The 20,479-nt window shown below is 43.6% G+C and overlaps 2 protein-coding genes across 6 annotated transcripts; one reads left to right on the top strand and one right to left on the bottom strand.

Annotated features, from left to right (window-relative positions):
- Positions 1–92: 92 nt before the first annotated feature.
- On the top strand, positions 93–13,822 carry LOC129819671 (bone morphogenetic protein 8B-like). 2 transcript variants are annotated; one of them, XM_055876143.1, is made up of 7 exons: positions 93–2,976; positions 4,580–4,772; positions 5,198–5,346; positions 5,585–5,779; positions 5,965–6,044; positions 6,287–6,397; positions 13,050–13,822. In XM_055876143.1, exons 1-7 carry the CDS (start codon positions 2,403–2,405, stop codon positions 13,197–13,199), a joined length of 1,452 nt encoding a protein of 483 aa, XP_055732118.1. In that variant the 5' UTR covers positions 93–2,402; the 3' UTR covers positions 13,200–13,822. The 2 variants fall into 2 exon arrangements, with proteins under 2 accessions (XP_055732118.1, XP_055732119.1); XM_055876144.1 differs by having other exon boundaries at positions 5,585–5,764.
- Positions 13,823–16,920: 3,098 nt separating this feature from the next.
- Positions 16,921–20,479, bottom strand: LOC129819673 (uncharacterized). 4 transcript variants are annotated; one of them, XR_008754106.1, is made up of 14 exons: positions 20,084–20,475; positions 19,680–19,819; positions 19,502–19,573; positions 19,333–19,416; positions 19,063–19,209; positions 18,893–18,973; positions 18,622–18,771; positions 18,455–18,504; positions 18,264–18,333; positions 18,085–18,171; positions 17,893–17,991; positions 17,690–17,770; positions 17,477–17,581; positions 16,921–17,028 (listed from the first exon to the last, which is right to left on the bottom strand). XR_008754106.1 is itself a non-coding variant. In XM_055876147.1 (13 exons), the coding sequence occupies exons 1-13, from the start codon at positions 20,241–20,243 to the stop codon at positions 17,552–17,554; spliced, it is 1,251 nt and encodes a 416-aa protein (XP_055732122.1). In that variant the 5' UTR covers positions 20,244–20,475; the 3' UTR covers positions 16,921–17,551. The 4 variants fall into 4 exon arrangements, 2 of the variants coding, with proteins under 2 accessions (XP_055732122.1, XP_055732123.1); XR_008754107.1 differs by having other exon boundaries at positions 16,921–17,291; XM_055876147.1 differs by having other exon boundaries at positions 16,921–17,581.

Consider the following 20,479-nt stretch of genomic DNA (forward strand, 5'->3'; position numbering starts at 1 on the left):
GTTCTCATTTTGTATTAAAAAATATGCTTGCAGTAAAAAAAAGAAGAAATATTTTGTCATTGTGGATTGATTTTAATATCATTTGGGGGGAAATTGTCTGTGTGTGTGTGTATACGTACACGCAATGTTCACATGTGTGTTTCCATGCGTGTCCTTGAGTCTGTAGACCACAGTCTCTGCACACCGGAAATGGCTTGGTAATTAGGGTTGGGGTGCAATTAGCGTCTCCAGAGATAAGAACACGCCCTGTAGTAGGATCTTCAAGAGAGGGTGGGAGGTCTCTCTGTGGTCATGGATGGGTGTGTTTCTCTGCTGCTTTTTATCCTACAGTATATTGTGGGAAATGTAGCTGAGGTCTATCTCATTCTCTGCTTCCACAGTAGCTAAATATAAGACTTGGTTTGTGTGTGTTAGAGGAGGAGATGGAGCTATTACGTCCTTTCCGTTAGAGAGAGAAAATGAAAATCACCTTGGTTTATTTGGCAGATGGGGTTTGGTCGTTATAGTCTTCCCTGTGCAGCTGTGTGTCTGTGTTTACATGGAACTATCCAAACCCACTCACATCCTCTCCCACCATCCCCATCTGTCCTCACCACCTATCCTTACTCCGACAACAGGCTGACGGACTCACTAGCATTCTGTCACCTTTCCCTCTCCATCCGTCATTCCTCTCTCCGGCCCTAAAATCCCTCAACACTGGAGAAAGAAAAACAAAAATACCACAGAAATTACTCATTCCTGGCACTTCTGACTCCCTGGCCTTAGAAAATATGGCGTTTGGTTTGGTCTGTCAGTATTTTTGCTGTTCAAAGTGGCCGCAAGTCCCAGGGTGCTTTTGAAGTCAAACAAACACAAACTGGCATTGAACTGACCCTCACTACTATATTTGAGTCCGTGTCATTTCTCCCCTCAAATCCCTTGCTAGCCCACACACCGGATTGCAGTCAAACTGGAAGGAGGTAAAGACAACTGTTTGACAGGATATTAAAACGTATAAATACCGAAAACAAACAATTTTATGGGGTACACGTTTTGTCAATACACCTTAAGCTACAACAGTCTCCATTCCTTCTGTTAGTACTGGGTTTAAAGATACGCTACGACTGCTAATCCACGTGTTTTATATAGAGAAATATATTTTTCTAAATCTCAAAACATAGAAATATATTCGGTGTATGTATTTTTCACCAAAGATTCCATAATGCTTTCCCATGAAAGGAAGTGGTCATGAGAAGACGAAAAGATAAAAGGGAGGGAGATTTTAAAAATCCCAAAGGGAGGGATAGGGAAGAGTTGGGAGAGGATGTGGGGAGAGGGAGGAGGCTGTATAGGACACTCCCGCTTGGTGATGGACAACTCAACCAGTGTCGAAGCACCCTTACATGATGTCAACTCTGAGTGCACACTACAGTACGCTGACAAACATACTGGCATTGTTCTCCACTTGGAACAGGTGGTTTGGGGGAATTCAAAAGAATGATACAATAGTGAGGAATAAAAGACTAATCAGAAATATATATATTTTTTAAATACTGAACGCACAAAGGATTTTAAGTAGAAGCTACACAAAGGTTGCGGAAGACATCTGGAAACATCTGGAGTTAAAGACGCAAGTGGACCTAACAAACAAAGGATCTTTAATGAATTAAAAAGTACTCTGCAATTGTGGATTAAAGAATTATTGATCAAGAGAGGTGGTCGACAGATCATTTCCCCTGTGTGAGGATTTGACTCCTTGTTCGTTGCGTGGGATCAGGTTGTTGCCTGCCAGCCAACGTTGAGGCGCGACAGGTGTGCTGTTTTTTCCTTATCCTTCGGAAAACGGTCTGATTATTTAATTCTCTCAAATTTGATTGACTACCAATCTTGGTAGCACCTGCCCTTTGATTTATCCACTTTCAACCTCCATCAAATGTACTTCTCCAAAGGGAGAGATTTGTTTTCATCAAAACACATAAAAAAAAGTTGTAATTTTACCCTTTCATTTCATTGTCTGTGTGTATCACATGTGTAGAGTCGTGTTAGGGTAGAAGAGAAAAGACAAGCGGTGGTTGAGAGATTTAAAGTAGTAGAGGAAGGGAGGAGGCGACAGATAAACAGAGGGAATTAAATGAGTAAACATCTCTTAGTGTCCACCGTTGATCTAAACACATCTCATCACAAATCACAGAGGTGCATTTGTCAGTGACGGATACGTGCAAGACAAACAGTTTGGCGTACACAGACAGACAGGGCACATGCAAATTGTTTGAGACACAGTAACAGTCCCTCTGTGGTGTGCATTGCAGAATATTATTTGCTCTCTTGTGGACTGAAGGCCAAAAGAACAAAGAAAAACCAACCAGACTTGTAGGTTACAAATAGAGAGAATAGAAAAAGATCCGGGTAGAGCTTCTTCCACTATGGCAACGGACACCTTGGAAGATCTCCCTCAAACCACACAGAGCTTGGACAGACCGGATGGCTTCAGAACGTGCGTCTATACCCACGCCTGCCCCTGTACAGGAAGAAGACACATCCATGACAACAGCAGCAAGTACACCTACAGACGCCTTCTCCAACTCCCACTCTTCCCTATGGCTCTCCTCCTCGTCCCCTTGCTGCTCTGTCTCTGGGGCCACCAGGCCCAAGGAGTCGTCCACTCCAGCTTCCGCCGCCTCAGCAACCGAGAAAAGAAGGAGATGCAGAGGGAGATCCTGTCCATCCTGGGTCTACCGGGTCGGCCCAGACCCCATCCTCCCCTCCGACCGCCCTCCTCAGCCCCTCTCTTCATGCTGGACCTGTACCACGCTGTGTCGGCCAAGGGGGATGAGGGAAACGGAATGGGGAATTGGGTAGGGGGTCTGGGGTTCGGCGGTGCAGATGGGTTGACGGGCCACGTCAGCCATGCCGCCCTGCCCACGCTCAACACGTACACTGCGCCGCTTGGGACAGTGGTTAGCGAGGCGGACACGGTCATGAGCTTCGTCAACCTGGGTGAGTTACTGACCGTTGATACACCAGCGATTTTAAAAAATCCTGTGTTTTAATTGGCTATTGTTTGTGACTCGTTATCCAATTAGTTGGGAGTTGTTTGTTCAGCCAATGGATTTCCAAATAGAAGCCCCACGGCCTGATCTGGCCGAAAACTTCTCCTGTGATCCTTTATATGTCTTGCAAAAGAGCCCAGTAACTGAATAAAGGACATATTGTTGGATTGTTCAATGAGAAATGAGGCCAACCTGGCAACGTTATGTAGTTTTGAACCAGTTCACCTCTCAGGGACAGTCTTGTTATCACATGCGATACTTTTCCTGTGCTGCACCAGCCCAGACAGTAGACCTACAGATGCTTATCTGACAGCATTACAAATTAAACATCCTTTTCCCAGTCATTTCCTTCCGCTAATCTCTCCTGGAATAAGATGGAAAACCTTGTTACCGTGGGAAAACATGATTCCATGTTATTTCTCTTCACATTTTGCATTGCTTCGACACTTGATATGCTAGTTTTTCTACAGTATTTTGACATGCATGATAACTTGTATTACTGTATCATACATTACACAAAAATAACAAAAACCGTAATTATACATTTCAGTTAATGTTTCACTAGATCTTATTTTGACAATGTCTGGTGTGTCGCCTTGAACCACCATTTCAAGGCCATCTAACCAATCTAGACAGTTTCTCATTTATAGCCCCTGTCAGTTGGAATCAAAAATACACCCATCTCACACACACACACACACACACACACACACACACACCATATCAATCCGACCCAGTCAAGGCCATGCAACGCGCTCAAGACAGTGCGTAGGGGACACAGCTGTAAGGAATTACAGGCCCCACTGATACACACACACACACAAATGGAGAAACAGCAGAGGAACGCTCTAAAAATAATCCCCAACCTGTAGTTAGTGGTGTGTATGTTGAGCAGCTGCTGCGGTTGAAGGCCCTTAGTGTCTCTAATTACAGCACACTACAGGGCCCCGACCGTGGTTGTTAATGTGCTCTGCAGGGCTCCCGAGAGTGCGTTTGGGTGCGTGTGCGCAGTCTTGCTTGAGACACTGCGTCTGTGGCGAGAGACCAGCGTGTGCGTGGCTTTCCCCATCTTTCTCCGTCTTTCCCTATCGCCTCTCTCTCCCATCTCTACGTTATCACCATCCTGTCCTCCTTCACTGGGCATCGCATGCACACCTCGCTACACATGTCTGCTCTGCTCTCTCACCCTAATTTCCATTGACTCAGTCACTCATCCTCCCGTCTCCCTCGACACCTTCCCACTTCTGTTGCTCTTCTCTCTCCCTCGGTCTTCTCATTCACCACTTTCATGTTAGATTCATTGCTCCGTGAATTGCTCTTTCGTCCCCCTCTTCTCCCTTCTCCTTGTGTCATGTGGGAATGTCTTTATCATACACTGTATCGTACAATGAGTATATCTCTGTTTGTCTTGGTCTTTTCGGGGCTTGTTGAGGGGAGTGGAAGTAATGTGTAGAGTGGATGTGAGCACGTGTGAATGAGGCGTTGCGTTGTTTAAATGTGGGAAAAATGATTTGGCATTACATCGACCTCCCTCTCCAATTCTCTCTCAGTGGAGCAAGAGCGTGACCTGCTGCAGCCACGGCCGTACTGGAAGGAGTTCCGTTTTGACCTGACGCCCCTCCCGCAGGGGGAGACAGTCACGGCTGCAGAGTTTCGCATTTACAAGACCCTGACCATGGGCCAGAGGGCCAACCGCAGCCTGCACATCTCCGTCTACGAGATCCAACGGGAGAACAAACACAGGTTCCTGCCACTAGATCAGCTGGTTATTTAACGCTCTCTCTCTCTGACACATTTATACGAACAACTTTGGGGGTTTTGCGTCAAAAAGGATGAAAGAGAGAGTGCATTTTTTATGATTCCCCTCACTCTCTTGACATGCTCTCCCTTCTCTCTATACACCATGGTTTGGCTTATCGTTCCAGATTTTTGTTTGTTGCTTTGGCAAAATGCAATGTCGAATTTGTTTTGCTTTTCACTCTGGCCTCACAGAACTCCTTGCAAAATAACTAATTGGCCACGTTGTGGCTTGTGAGGACGCCTTGTACAAGCTTGGTTCTCGAGAGCTGAAGCTCAGTGGCCGTCTCTCTCTACTGCATGGCCATGCAATGTGTTTTGCGTATCTATCCCGGATTTGTTGTCTCATGCTACTCCTCGATGTTCCTCAGAGAGCCAGAGCTGGTGCTGCTGGACATGCAATCGGTGCCAGCGGGGCAGGAGGGCTGGCTGGCTTTTGACGTGACCTCGGCCAGCAACCGATGGCTTCTGCACCCCCGCAGTAACCTGGGCATCCGGCTCTATGTGGAGACAGAGGATGGTGAGCCTCATAGAGTTAATACTATGGCCAGGGTCAGAAAATGCTCTGTGGAGGTGATTTCCCACAAAGTGGATTTCTTGATTATTATGCCTTTGAATAAGGAGGGAGGTTCACTTAGAATACAACACTGATACATGCAGTAACACTGTAATGTCATATAGTGTCTGTAATTGTAAATACATAGAAATGGAGATATTCTGTTTTGGTTTACCTCAAGACTGTTCTCTTTCTCTCTCAGACCGGTCCCTGTCTGCTGGGTGGGTAGGCTTGGTGGGTCGTAGGGGCCCCCGCTCCAAACAGCCCTTCATGGTGACCTTCTTCAGGGCCAGCCAGGCCCCCTGTCGCCCCCCGCGGGCCGTGAAACCCAACCCCCATAAGAAGAAGCCCAAATACGACCTGCCCTTGCCCAGTATACATGGTGAGGTCCTACAAGGTCAGGGGACAACACTGGTTTTTCGTCTTGTTGTTAACCTTGTTTTATGCAGTTTAAAGGGATAGTTCGTCCCAATTACAAAATTACTTAAGTTGCATTTACATTTAATTATGAATTTTATTTTAATTCCAACGTGTACATTACAGTCTCTGCTGGTTCATTACATATTTTTTGGTCCCTTTCAGATCACAGCCATGTCAACAGTGGGCGTCAGGCTTGTAAGAGACATGAATTATATGTGAGCTTCAGTGATCTAGGCTGGAAGGTGAGATTCTGTCTCTCTTAACGATTCATTGTACTGAATAGATAATCATGAGCTAACATTGTACCACCTTATTTGCTGTAACACACAGTTAGTATTATTTAGGGAAGCAAGGCATTTGTGTAGGATGTGCATTGTAAAGTATGTTCTTTGCATTCTTTATCACGTATTTCTCTAAGAAAGAGTCTATTCTAGTCATTCATCTAATCTTGTCATTCGATTTCTATGGTGTTTCTCTCCATTAGGACTGGGTATTGGCTCCTACGGGTTACTCTGCCTTCTACTGTGATGGAGAATGCCTCTACCCTCTGGGTTCCTGCATGAACGCCACCAACCACGCTATGATCCAACTAGTGGTCAGTATGCACTACTACACCCTCTCTCACATGAACGCTAACATTACTGGTTTCAGTGGGAAAGATGGTAAATGGTTCAGACATTAACGGCAAATATAAAAAACGAAGATACCCAAGTTACTGGAGTCTACAATGGCAGACTGTTAATGTAAAGTAGGGATAGTGAGAAGTAACATTCAAGACTGAAGCAATTAGTGGTATACTTTATACTGTACCAGGTTACTACACACACTGATAATACAAAACATTGAGGACACCTGCTCTTTCCATGACATAGACTCTAGTGGTATACTTTATACTGTACCAGTGTAACGGATGTGAAATGGCTAGCTAGTTAGCGGGTACGCGCTAATAGCGTTTCAATCAGTTACGTCACTTGCTCTGAAACCTAGAAGTAGTGTTTCCCCTTGCTCTGCAAGGGCCGCGGCTTTTGTGGAGCGATGGGTAACGATGCTTCGTGGGCGACCGTTGTTGATGTGTGCAGAAGGTCCCTGGTTCGCGCCCGAGTCAGGGCGAGGGGACTGTTTAAAGTTATACTGTTGCACCAGGTTACTACACACACTGATAATACAAAACATTGAGGACACCTGCTCTTTCCATGACATAGACTGACCAAGTGAAAGCTATGATCCCTTATTGATGTCACTTGTTGAATCCACTTCAATCAGTGTAGATGAAGGGGAGTTAAAGAAAGATTTTAAAACCTTGAGAGAATTGAGAAATTGATTGTGTTTGTCATTCAAAGGGTGAATCGGCAAGACAAAAGATTTAACTGCCTTTGAACGGGGTATGGTAGTAGGTGCCAGGCGCACCGGGTTAAGTGTGTCAAGAACTGCAACACTGCTGGTTTTTTCATGCTCAACAGTTTCCCATGTGTATCAAGAATGGTCCACCACCCAAAGGACGTCCAGCCAACTTGACACATGGGCCAGCATCCTTGTGGAACGCTTAGGGCAGCTTGTAGAGTCCATGCCCCGACGAATTGAGGCTGTTCTGAGGGAAAAAGGGTGACCAACTCAATATTAGGAAGATGTTCCTAATGTTTTGTGCACTCAGTGTATGTAGTCCTACATGTTTTTAAATAGTACAGTATCACAAACCACAGTACAAAAGCATATAAAGTGTGGGCCTGTAGGATCTTTAAATCAACTTTAAATCAACAAGTTGTTTTTTATTTCCAAATGCAGATAAAACAGCGTCATTGTTCATGTAATAATCTAATATTAGCATTATAACTCTAGGAAGAGGAAATGGTCATAAAATCAAATAAATGAAAAGACGGAAACCAAAATGTTTTTGAACTACAACTTGTTTTATTTAAAAATGTAAAATTCAGTGCAAAGTAATGTAGTGCATTGGTGTCTAGATCCCTGTTGGGCGGCAAAGTGTCACAAGAATCCTGTGGGGAGAGAAAACAAGAGAATACATTAAATTAATGGATGTTAATAATCAGGGTACAACAAAGCACTTCAAGTCCTCAATTCCTTCAAAAGAGAGAAGGAGAAAGGAGTATGGTCCCTGCAGTAGGACTACATGCTGGCCATGAGGTTCTCCAAGTGGTACTCCAGGAGGCTGGAGAGCTCAGTGACCAGAGACTCTGGGTTAAAGTACCAGGCCAGCTGCTGCCCAAACATGTCATCTAGCAGAGCCATCAGCCCGCCCTGAAGAGAACACCACACAACACATAGAAAAGGGCTCGGAGTTACTAGCTTATCAAGAGGAGAGAGACAATTAGAAATAGTCCCCCTAAAATGGCATTGGAACCTGGTTAACCATGAATAAGGAAGTAAAAAGGAAGTACACTAAGAATATGGAAGTAAACAGGAAGTAACCTATTGACTCTTACATTGAGCAGCAGCAGGTATCTGTCAGCCTCTGGCTCCATGTTGGCAGCAGTGGGCAGGAAGGAGTACAGGAGAGCGTACAGACGCTCCACGAACCCACCAGGGTGCTAAATGAAACAAAGGAGGAGAAAAGAGGAGAGAAGAGAAGAGGAATTTAAGTGAAACTGCTAATAGAGATATCAAAACATGTACCAGTGAGATGCTACTTACCACCATCAGGGACTTCTGAGCTGTCATTAACCCAAACAGCACCAGCTCAAAGAGGACATCTATCATGTTCACATGATGGATCTAGGACAAGAAAACACGTTTGGAGAAAATAGGAATGATTTCATATAGATCAGCTACTGTGATGTATAAAAGACATGCATGTGGAAGAACTCAGTGAGACTTGAAAGAGTTAATGAACTCACCTTTGCCTCAGCCAGCTCCCTCTCAATGTCATTCCGCTTGGAGGGGTCACTCAGGTAGTCCACAAAGTCCTTATAGGTACGGAGGAACTTGGCATCGTCCTATGACAAAGAAAAGAGCATCTTAGTGAACAGAACACATATCCCCTCAGGGACGCTCTCTTTCCCTTGAAAGAGAATGAGTTAGTGAGTTACCATGTGGTTGGCCTGAACCAGTGCGCCCAGGAGGACCTTTCCCGCCACAAACAGATGGTTCCTGCTCAGGGTGGAACCAAGCAGGGTCTAGGGAAGAGGGAAGAGTTAGGGTGAGACATCTTCCTCTAGGAGACAGAACAAGAAGTCACAGAGAAAATGAAAAGTGGGTCCACTCACAGTGAAGGCCTGGCGCAGGGAGACGAGCCTCAGGGAGATATCCTCCACTCTCTTGGTGGTAAGGTAGAGGCTGTGAAAGGGAGGGAATGGAGCATGTCAACCATTAGAGTCAACGGGGGATAACAGCATTATGACCACTATCCTTCAGCATCTCACAAGCCCAGACTACACAGACATTTAGAGGAACTCACTTTAGCAGAGGAACCTCCCTCTCCTCAGGCAGCAGGTCCTCCGCCCAGCCCTACGACAACAAAACAAGCATTCAAAATCAGTGACCAATGCAATGACATAACAAACAATCGGTCATTGGAAGGATCTTAATGCTCCTAGTCAATAGTATGTGTGTGTAACGTCTGACCTCATAGCAGTTGTGGCCCTCAGGCTCTGAGTCAGTGAACTGCTGAGTGGTGGACGTAGAGAAGGAGGCAGCCTCCGACCACGCTGAAGATGAGAGAAGCCCGTCCAGCCCCATGTGGAGAGTGGCGTACACCACTGAGACATCAGTCTGCTGCTCAAAACACACACAACACACTTGTTTACCACACACACGTTATTAGAAAACACACCAAATCTAATGCAAAAATGCCCACTAATGTCTAGTCTATATACATAGGAAATCGTTTATTTACCTGGTAGCAGCCAAGCGTCACGTCCACAGACGTCTCGTGGCGGAGGTGAGACGCATAGTGGGTCACCCTGCCAGCCACACGCTGACAGAGAGAGAATACATGTTGAGGCCAAATGGAATAAGTGAAGAAAAGCCTAATCTAATACTATTTCAGTAGTATTTACGTCTTACCTGGATCCAAGTGATGGACTGCACTTTGGTGGCACAGTAGGGGATGCCCTCTGGACTAAGCCTGGCTGTCTCCTTGGAGATGGCCCACACCAGTTGAGTCTCCAGGCCTCTCACCCTACTCACGTGGTGCATCCTCAGCACCACCTGCTGTTGAGATAAACAACAAGACAACATCAACAAAACCCCTTCAGCAATTGCTGTGACACATTTCCATCAAGATCAAATGACTGACAATGTAGATTAGGATTAGGTAGTTACAAAGACACATACCTGGGATCCCCCACGCATGTAGGTGATGATGGGGCTGATGAACTGGAAAGTTCTCCACGCTTTAACCACCGGACCGGCATTGTTCTGCACATTACAATACATTCATGTTGGACACAGTAAACATTGTAACTGTGATGTGACTGTGTGTTTCTGTGTGGGGGTCTCTTACCCTGATCACAACAGGCCCACAGTACAGGGGGCTGAACCTAATCGGAATCAACTGCCATTTGCCAGTGGCCTCCTAAAGCAGAAAGCAGACAAGAGATTTGTTTATTGTCATAGAGACACAACTTGAATATCTGGGATATTTTTCAAACATAAAACCCCAAACTTTCAGAAAATTGTACCTCAAGGATAGTCTGCACATCTGGCACATCGTCAAGGATGATAGCAGCATTCTGGACATCAAGGAGGTCTGGCAGCTGTGGAACATCTGGCACATCATCCAATGGCACATCCAACTGGACCTCATCCAGGACAGTCGTTTCTAAAATTAGGAACATTGGAATATAAAATAAACAAGTGTTAGGACATAAAACGAAGCAAGATTGCTAATACTAGCTAGCTAGGTAGCAAAAGTCAATCGCTTAGCAACAGTTACTGAAGTTAATGTTAGCTAGCAAGCTAGCTAGCTACAACATCTCTAGCACAAGCATTTTTGCCAAGTCTGAATTATAGAAATACACAACATTTCGCTAATTATAATTTCATTGTTAAACGTAGTAAAATAAGAGTTTTAAACTCCACATACCCTCTTTGCTGTCGCTGTCCACCTGTCGACGATCACGAACCCTGTAAAACAGAAAAGGACAAGAAAAACAAGCCACAAATGAATTTGAACAACCTGTCGACACAGTAGGCCGCCGACGTCCACGCACTCTCTCCGCCAGTTTTGAAAAGCACCCAGGCATTTTCCAGTAGATTGTTCTATCTCAGGTGTCAAAAACCAATCAAGTTTGTTGTCAGCAGCAAACTGAAGATGTTGTTTTCGCACAGAAAACGTTCCATAGAACGTCGGTTAGATGTCTCTTGGCAACACACGTTCGAAAAGTATTGTTTACAAAATTGCCAACTGTGTCGCCATAGAAAAGAGTTTGGAATTCTATGATTCCCTTTAGAATCCGTTAAAATTGCTTGTCATCATTTCATCACGTGGTGCTCCTTCGTAGCTCAGTTGATAGAGCATGACGCTTGCAACACCAGGGCAGTGGGTTCGATTCCCATCACCACCCATACATAAACGACAGCAGCTTTTATTGTAAGTCGCTTTGGATAAAAGCTTCTGATGAATCACATATGTTCTTTTTATATATTCACTTACAATGTAGAGAGAAAAAGGCTCAATTCAAGAGGAAGCTACGAAATTCATGTCCAAAAGTCGTTTTCTTGCCCTGATGTCATTAGAAATTACATAGAATTAAACATTAGCTTGTTCTCTACAATATTATAACATTAATATACTTGTACTTGACAGTGTTGATGAAATAATAACGATCATTTGCTGTGACCATTGCTAGTTTAGACTGCACCGCACTTGGTTGTAAGTGTTCCATATTTGGTGTTGTGAGGTTCAATTCTCAGAGTAAATCGTCGGCAACTTTTCAACCATATATGGTAGAGACATTTGGTTTCGACTATTGTTTTCTGACATAATGTTCTATTGGGCATATTTGTAAACCTTGAATGAATTAAGAATTTGATGGGTGTACACCCTATATATTTTTGGCTATTTTGCCACCAGATGCTTTCCTATATCGTTGGTATAATATAAAATACAAATACCAAATATTGTGTTTTATAAAGTCACTAGCTATGATGGAAGAATGAAACAAACAAGGTGATTTTTTAATTTGTGTTGTTTAACTCCTGAAAGTCTAGTCTTTGCCACAGTGGGCTATAAAAGTCTTTTGGAGGACATATTGACCAAATTCAGACAAGGGGGGCCACAGCCCACGGAAAAAAGCAATGAAGGCTCTACACTACCGGTCAAAAGTTTTAGAACACCTACTCATTCAAGGGTTTTTCTTTATTTTTACTATTTTCTACACTGGAGAAAAAATGTGAAGACATCAAAACGATGAAATAACACATATGGAATCATGTAGTAACCTGTCAGCGTGCATTGCGCCCGGCTCGCCACAGGAGTCGCTAGAGCGCGATGGACAAGAATATCCCTGCCGGCCAAACCCTCCCGTAACCAGGACGATGCTGGGCCAATTGTGTGCCGCCCCGTGGGTCTCCCGGTCGCGGCCGGCTGCGACAGAGCCTGGACTCCAACCAGGATCTTTAACTGCACTACTTGCCTTAGACCACTGTGCCACTCAGGAGAATTCATTTGTTTTTCAACAGGACAATGACCCAACATACCTCCAGGCTGTGTAAGGACTATTTTACCAAGAAGGAGAGTGACGGAGTGCTGCATCAGATGACTTGGCCTCCACAATCCCCCAACCTAAACCAAATTGAGATGTTTTGAAATGAGTAGGACCGCAGAATAAAGGAAAAACAGCCAACAAGTGCTCAGCATATGTGGGAACTCCTTCAAGACTGTTGGAAAAGCATTCCAAGTGAAGTTGGTTGAGAGAATGCCAAGAGTGTGCAAAGCTGTCATCAAGGCAAAGGGTGGCTATTTGAAGAATCTCAAATATATGATATGTTTTGATACATTTCACACGTTTTTGGTTACTACATGATTCCATTTGTTATTTCATAGTTTTGATGTCTTCACTATTATTCAACAATGTAGGAAATAGTAAAAATAAAGAAAACCCCTTGAATGAGTAGGTGTTCTAATAGCAATAAGGCACCTCCTGAGGTTTGTGGTATATGGCCAATATACCACCCCTCCTTGGGCCTTATTGCGTAAATAACCCATATCTCTTTTATAACAGGATATGATCATTGACTATATGAAAATGCATGTATGAATGGGTCTGATTTACCGTTTTCAATGGCAGGTTCACCTTCTGAAGCCGGATGAGGTTCCCAAAGCGTGCTGCGCACCCACCAAGCTCAGTCCCATCTCTGTACTCTTCTACGATGACAACAACAACGTGATACTAAAGAAGCATCGCAACATGGTGGTCAAGACCTGTGGATGCCTGTGACACCAGTGGGAACCCATCTATCTATTCTACATCATTTTAATCATCTTAATTACCATTGTTCCAAAAGATACAAACAGGGTAATATAACTTGCAACCAGCAGTTGATGGCAATAATCTGTCCATATGCTGATAAATAGTATGTATCTAATATATTGATTTTGAGTCAGAGTGGTATATGAACAACACCCATTGGACTTATAACCATACTTCACTTTTGATTAACTAAACTATTCAAATCTACAGTAATTCAGGTAATTACATCCCCCCCTTCATGTCATATATTCTGTGACCAATCAAAGCTATAAAGTACTGTATCATAAGTGCAATCAATGCTAAAATTCGACCCTTTTGATGGCTATAATATCTTGTTGAACCATGAATTTCTCATTGTCTCTTTTAGATGTACTAAACATGGTTTCCAAAACTTACACATTTTTTCTTCTTCTTTAATCATACTTTTAACCAGTACAAGTTAGTAACAATGGAAAATGGCAACAACAAAAAATGTTTGGCCATTTTTGTATGTACAGAGGAACAAATACACAGTGATGTATGTCCTTGTCAACAGATATCTGGAGGACTGTATACTGCTATATTTGTAATAAAATAAACTATACTGAACAAAAAAACGCAACATGTAAAAGGTTGGTCCCATGTTTCATGAGCTGAAATGAAAGATCCCGGAAATGTTTTATACGCCTAAAAAGTTTTTTAGTGAGCATTTCTCCATTGCCAAGATAATCCATCCACATTGAAAGGTGCACGATATCAAGAAGCTGATTAAACAGCATGATCATTACACAGGTGCACCTTTTGCTGGGGACAAAAGGCCACTAAAATGTGCAGCTTTGTCACAACACAATGCAACAGATGTCTGAAGTTCTGAGGGATTGTGCAATTGGTATGCGGACTGCAGGAATGTCCACCAGAGCTGCGGCCAGAGAATTGAATGTTAATTTCTCTACCATAAGTCGCCTCCAACAACATTTTAGAGAATTTGGCAGTACATCCAACCGACAAATTTCCTGTACTGCTAGCAATTCAAAATGTAACTATTACTTTTGGGTGTCAGGGAAACTGTATGGAGTAAAAAGTACATTATTTTCCTTAGAAATGTAGTAAAGTAAAAGTTGTCAAAACTATAAATAGTAAAGTAAAGATACCTCCAAAAACTACTTAAGTAGTACTTGAAAGTATTTTTACTTAAGTACTTTACACCACTGTAGGTGCTTCAATAGAGTCTGACTTTCAGGGGTGGTTGGACATATAAGATGGGGTGCTGGTGAGCTTCTGCCCCCATTTTAGGTCGTCACACAAATATTTCCCCACCCATGTCCAGGGGTTTCAGTGTTATGTCCCTTGAAATATATGTACTTTTGGTAAAACTTTGTAAGTAGGCAACAAATACAATCATCTTAAATTGACATGTTGAATTTTTTTGCTATAGTAAATTGTATATTGCGCAAATTTCCCTAATGCGGACAGTTTGTGTTACTACCCTACACAAGCTTTCATTTTCACCCTATTAAACTTTGTGGAATTACACAAAATGTTAACCTCAGATTGGTGATGTTAGTCTTAAAGTTTAAAGACATCACGATGACATAAGATTGATTGTTTTAAACAGATCAATATCTTAGGTTTTGTACCATTGATTTTTCCAAGCGCTGAGATGCGCAGAACTTAGAACGCGGAGTTAATGAAATGCCTAGGAAATGGCACAGAACATTTGGGGGCGGTCTTTCCATAAAAGTCAATGGCCACACACCAATACATGGATTTGACAGTCAAACTATTACTTAAATAGCAGTCAACTGTTGTCACTGTTGTTATTCTATAGAGGGTCGTGATTCGTTTAGGTTAACTAACAAAACAAGTGGTCTGGTCCTTTTTCCATGATGGAAGCCTCCCAAAATCAACATCCAACATTCCAAAATATAGATATAAGCCTTTAAGTACTCATCTAACCAACTTCTTCAGGGCCAGCCAGGCCCCCTGTCGCCCCCCACGCGCCCTGAAACCCAACCCCCATAAGAAGAAGCCCAACTACCCTGGGCCTCCCGGGTGGCGCAGTGGTCTAGGGCACTGCGCCACCAGAATCTCTGGGTTCGCGCCCAGGCTGGGCAGGGTTCGCGCCCAGGCTCTGTCGCAGCCGGCCGCAACCGGGAGGTCCGTGGGGCGTCCGGGTTAGGGAGGGTTTGGCCGGTAGGGATATCCTTGTCTCAGTATGTAAAAATGTATGCACTCTACTGTACGTCGCTCTGGATAAGAGCGTCTGCTAAATGACTAAAATGTAAATGTAAATACGACCTGCCCTTGCCCAGTATACATACAAGGTCAGGGGACAACACTGTTTTTTTGTCTTGTAGTTAAACTTGTTTTATGCACAGTTTAAAGGGATAGTTCATCCCAATTACAAAATTACTTAAGTTGCGTTTACATTTAATTTGAAATCCAATGCATCCAAAGTGTACATTAGTCTTTCCTGGTTCATTACATATTTTTTGGTCCCTTTCAGATCACAGCCATGTCAACAGTGGGCGTCAGGCTTGTAAGAGACATGAATTATATGTGAGCTTCAGTGATCTAGGCTGGAAGGTGAGATTCTGTCTCTCTTAACGATTCATTGTACTGAATAGATAATCATGAGCTAACATTGTACCACTACGGATTACTCTGCCTTCTACTGTGATGGAGAATGCCTCTACCCTCTGTGTTCCTGCATGAACTCCACCACCCACACTATGATCCAACTAGTGGTCAGTATGCACTACTACACCCTCTCTCACATGAACGCTAACATTACTGGTTTCAGTGGGAAAGATGGTAAATGGTTCAGACATTAATGGCAAATATAAAAAACTAAGATACCCAAGTTACCGGAGTCTACAATGGCAGACTGTTAATGTAGAGTAGGAATAGAGAGAAGTAACATTCAAGACTGAAGCAATTATCCCCTCTAGTGGTATACTTTATACTGTACCAGGTTACTACACACACTGATAATATAAAACATTGATGACACCTGCTCTTTCCATGACATAGACTGACCAAGTGAAAGCTATGATCCCTTATTGATGTCACTTGTTGAATCCACTTCAATCAGTGTAGATGAAGGGGAGTTAAAGAAAGATTTTAAAACCTTGAGAGAATTGAGAAATGGATTGTGTTTGTCATTCAAAGGGTGAATCGGCAAGACAAAAGATTTAACTGCCTTTGAACGGGGTATGGTAGTAGGTGCCAGGCGCACCGGGTTAAGTGTGTCAAGAACTGCAACACTGCTGGTTTTTTCATGCTCAACAGTTTCCCATGTGTATCATGAATGGTCCACCACCCAAAGGATGTCCAGCCAACTTGACACATGGGCCAGCATCCTTGTGGAACGCTTAGGGCAGCTTGTAGAGTCCATGCCCCGACGAATTGAGGCTGTTCTGAGGGGAAAAGGGTGTGCAACTCAATATTAGGAAGATGTTCCTAATGTTTTGTGCACTCAGTGTATGTAGTCCTACATGTTTTTAAATAGTACAGTATCACAAACCACAGTACAAAACCATATAAAGTGTGGGCCTGTAGGATCTTTAAATCAACTAAAAGTTGTTTTTTATTTCCAAATGCAGATAACACAGCATCATTGTTCATGTAATAATCTAATATTAGCATTATAACTCTAGGAAGAGGAAATGGTCATAAAATCAAATAAATGAAAAGACGGAAACCAAAATGTTTTTGAATTACAACTTGTTTTATTTAAAAATGTAAAATTCAGTGCAAAGTAATGTAGTGCATTGGTGTCTAGATCCCTGTTGGGCGGCAAAGTGTCACAAGAATCCTGTGGGGAGAGAAAACAAGAGAATACATTAAATGAATGGGTGTTAACTAATCAGGGTACAACAAAGCACTTCAAGTCCTCAATTCCTTCAAAAGAGAGAAGGAGAAAGGAGTATGGTCCCTGCAGTAGGACTACATGCTGGCCATGAGGTTCTCCAAGTGGTACTCCAGGAGGCTGGAGAGCTCAGTGACCAGAGACTCTGGGTTAAAGTACCAGGCCAGCTGCTGGCCAAACATGTCATCTAGCAGAGCCATCAGCCCGCCCTGAAGAGAACACCACACAACACATAGAAAAGGGCTCGGAGTTACTAGCTTATCAAGAGGAGAGAGAAAATTAGAAATAGTCCCCCTAAAATGGCATTGGAACCTGGTTAACCATGAATAAGGAAGTAAAAAGGAAGAACACTAAGAATATGGAAGTAAACAGGAAGTAACCTATTGACTCTTACATTGAGCAGCAGCAGGTATCTGTCAGCCTCTGGCTCCATGTTGGCAGCAGTGAGCAGGAAGGAGTACAGGAGAGCCTACAGACGCTCCACGAACCCACCAGGGTGCTAAAGGAAACAAAGGAGGAGAAAAGAGGAGAGAATAGAAGAGAAGAGGAATTGAAGTGAAACTGCTAATAGAGATATCAAAACATGTACCAGTGAGAAGCTACTTACCACCATCAGGGACTTTTGAGCTGTCATTAACCCAAACAGCACCAGCTCAAAGAGGACATCTATCATGTTCACATGATGGATCTAGGACAAGAAAACACGTTTGGAGAAAATAGGAATGATTTCATATAGATCAGCTACTGTGATGTATAAAAGACATGCATGTGGAAGAACTCAGTGAGACTTGAAAGAGTTAATGAACTCACCTTTGCCTCAGCCAGCTCCCTCTCAATGTCATTCCGCTTGGAGGGGTCACTCAGGTAGTCCACAAAGTCCTTATAGGCACGGAGGAACTTGGCCTCGTCCTATGACAAAGAAAAGAGCATCTTAGTGAACAGAACACATATCCCCTCAGGGATGCTCTCTTTCCCTTGAAAGAGAATGAGTTAGTGAGTTACCATGTGGTTGGCCTGAACCAGTGCGCCCAGGAGGACCTTTCCCGCCACAAACAGATGGTTCCTGCTCAGGGTGGAACCAAGCAGGGTCTAGGGAAGAGGGAAGAGTTAGGGTGAGACATCTTCCTCTAGGACACAGAACAAGAAGTCACAGAGAGAAAAAGAAAAGTGGGTCCACTCACAGTGAAGGCCTGGCGCAGGGAGACGAGCCTCAGGGCGATGTCCTCCACTCTCTTGGTGGTAAGGTAGAGGCTGTGAAAGGGAGGGAATGGAGCATGTCAACCATTAGAGTCAACGGGGGATAACAGCATTATGACCACTATCCTTCAGCATCTCACAAGCCCAGACTACACAGACATTTAGAGGAACTCACTTTAGCAGAGGAACCTCCCTCTCCTCAGGCAGCAGGTCCTCCGCCCAGCCCTACGACAACAAAACAAGCATTCAAAATCAGTGACCAATGCAATGACATAACAAACAATCGGTCATTGGAAGGATCTTAATGCTCCTAGTCAATAGTATGTGTGTGTAACGTCTGACCTCATAACAGTTGTGGCCCTCAGGCTCTGGGTCAGTGAACTGCTGAGTGGTGGACGTAGAGAAGGAGGCAGCCTCCGACCACGCTGAAGATGAGAGAAGCCCGTCCAGCCCCATGTGGAGAGTGGCGTACACCACTGAGACATCAGTCTGCTGCTCAAAACACACACAACACACTTGTTTACCACACACACGTTATTAGAAAACACACCAAATCTAATGCAAAAATGCTCAGTAATGTCTAGTCTATATACATAGGAAATCGTTTATTTACCTGGTAGCAGCCAAGCGTCACGTCCACAGACGTCTCGTGGCGGAGGTGAGACGCATAGTGGGTCACCCTGCCAGCCACACGCTGACAGAGAGAGAATACATGTTAAGGCCAAATGGAATAAGTGAAGAAAAGCCTAATCTAATACTATTTCAGTAGTATTTACGTCTTACCTGGATCCAAGTGATGGACTGCACTTTGGTGGCACAGTAGGGGATGCCCTCTGGACTAAGCCTGGCTGTCTCCTTGGAGATGGCCCACACCAGTTGAGTCTCCAGGCCTCTCACCCTACTCACGTGGTGCATCCTCAGCACCACCTGCTGTTGAGATAAACAACAAGACAACATCAACAAAACCCCTTCAGCAATTGCTGTGACACATTTCCATTAAGATCAAATGACTGACAATGTAGATTAGGATTAGGTAGTTACAAAGACACATACCTGGGATCCCCCACGCATGTAGGTGATGATGGGGCTGATGAACTGGAAAGTTCTCCACGCTTTAACCACCGGACCGGCATTGTTCTGCACATTACAATACATTCATGTTGGAAACAGTAAACATTGTAACTGTGATGTGACTGTGTGTTTCTGTGTGGGGGTCTCTTACCCTGATCACAACAGGCCCACAGTACAGGGGGCTGAACCTAATCGGAATCAACTGCCATTTGCCAGTGGCCTCCTAAAGCAGAAAGCAGACAAGAGATTTGTTTATTGTCATAGAGACACAACTTGAATATCTGGGATATTTTTCAAACATAAAACCCCAAACTTTCAGAAAATTGTACCTCAAGGATAGTCTGCACATCTGGCACATCGTCAAGGATGATAGCAGCATTCTGGACATCAAGGAGGACTGGCAGCTGTGGAACATCTGGCAAATCATCCAATGGCACATCCAACTGGACCTCATCCAGGACAGTCGTTTCTAAAATTAGGAACATTGGAATATAAAATAAACAAGTGTTAGGACATAAAACGAAGCAAGATTGCTAATACTAGCTAGCTAGGTAGCAAAAGTCAATCGCTTAGCAACAGTTACTGAAGTTAATGTTAGCTAGCAAGCTAGCTAGCTACAACATCTCTAGCACAAGCATTTTTGCCAAGTCTGAATTATAGAAATACACAACATTTCGCTAATTATAATTTCATTGTTAAACGTAGTAAAATAAGAGTTTTAAACTCCACATACCCTCTTTGCTGTCGCTGTCCACCTGTCGACGATCACGAACCCTGCAAAACAGAAAAGGACAAGAAAAACAAGCCACAAATGAATTTGAACAACCTGTCGACACAGTAGGCCGCAGACGTCCACGCACTCTCTCCGCCAGTTTTGAAAAGCACCCAGGCATTTTCCAGTAGATTGTTCTATCTCAGGTGTCAAAAACCAATCAAGTTTGTTGTCAGCAGCAAACTGAAGATGTTGTTTTCGCACAGAAAACGTTCCATAGAACGTCGGTTAGATGTCTCTTGGCAACACACGTTCGAAAAGTATTGTTTACAAAATTGCCAACTGTGTCGCCATAGAAAAGAGTTTGGAATTCTATGATTCCCTTTAGAATCCGTTAAAATTGCTTGTCATCATTTC

The sequence above is a fragment of the Salvelinus fontinalis genome, chromosome 22 (genome assembly GCF_029448725.1).
Source record: "Salvelinus fontinalis isolate EN_2023a chromosome 22, ASM2944872v1, whole genome shotgun sequence".
Classification (NCBI taxonomy): Eukaryota; Metazoa; Chordata; class Actinopteri; order Salmoniformes; family Salmonidae; genus Salvelinus; species Salvelinus fontinalis.

Excerpts from the sequence above, each read along its gene's own strand:
- LOC129819671 (XM_055876143.1), top strand. The coding sequence starts at position 2,403 with ATGGCAACGGACACCTTGGAAGATCTCCCTCAAACCACACAGAGCTTG. Across the intron at positions 5,347-5,584 it reads CTATGTGGAGACAGAGGATG|ACCGGTCCCTGTCTGCTGGG; the intron begins GTGAGCCTCATA and ends TTTCTCTCTCAG. Across the intron at positions 6,045-6,286 it reads TCAGTGATCTAGGCTGGAAG|GACTGGGTATTGGCTCCTAC; the intron begins GTGAGATTCTGT and ends TCTCTCCATTAG.
- LOC129819673 (XM_055876147.1), bottom strand. The coding sequence starts at position 20,243 with ATGCCTGGGTGCTTTTCAAAACTGGCGGAGAGAGTGCGTGGACGTCTG. Across the intron at positions 18,974-19,062 it reads AGTCCATCACTTGGATCCAG|CGTGTGGCTGGCAGGGTGAC; the intron begins GTAAGACGTAAA and ends TCTCTCTGTCAG. Across the intron at positions 18,172-18,263 it reads CCCTGCGCCAGGCCTTCACT|ACCCTGCTTGGTTCCACCCT; the intron begins GTGAGTGGACCC and ends CCTCTTCCCTAG.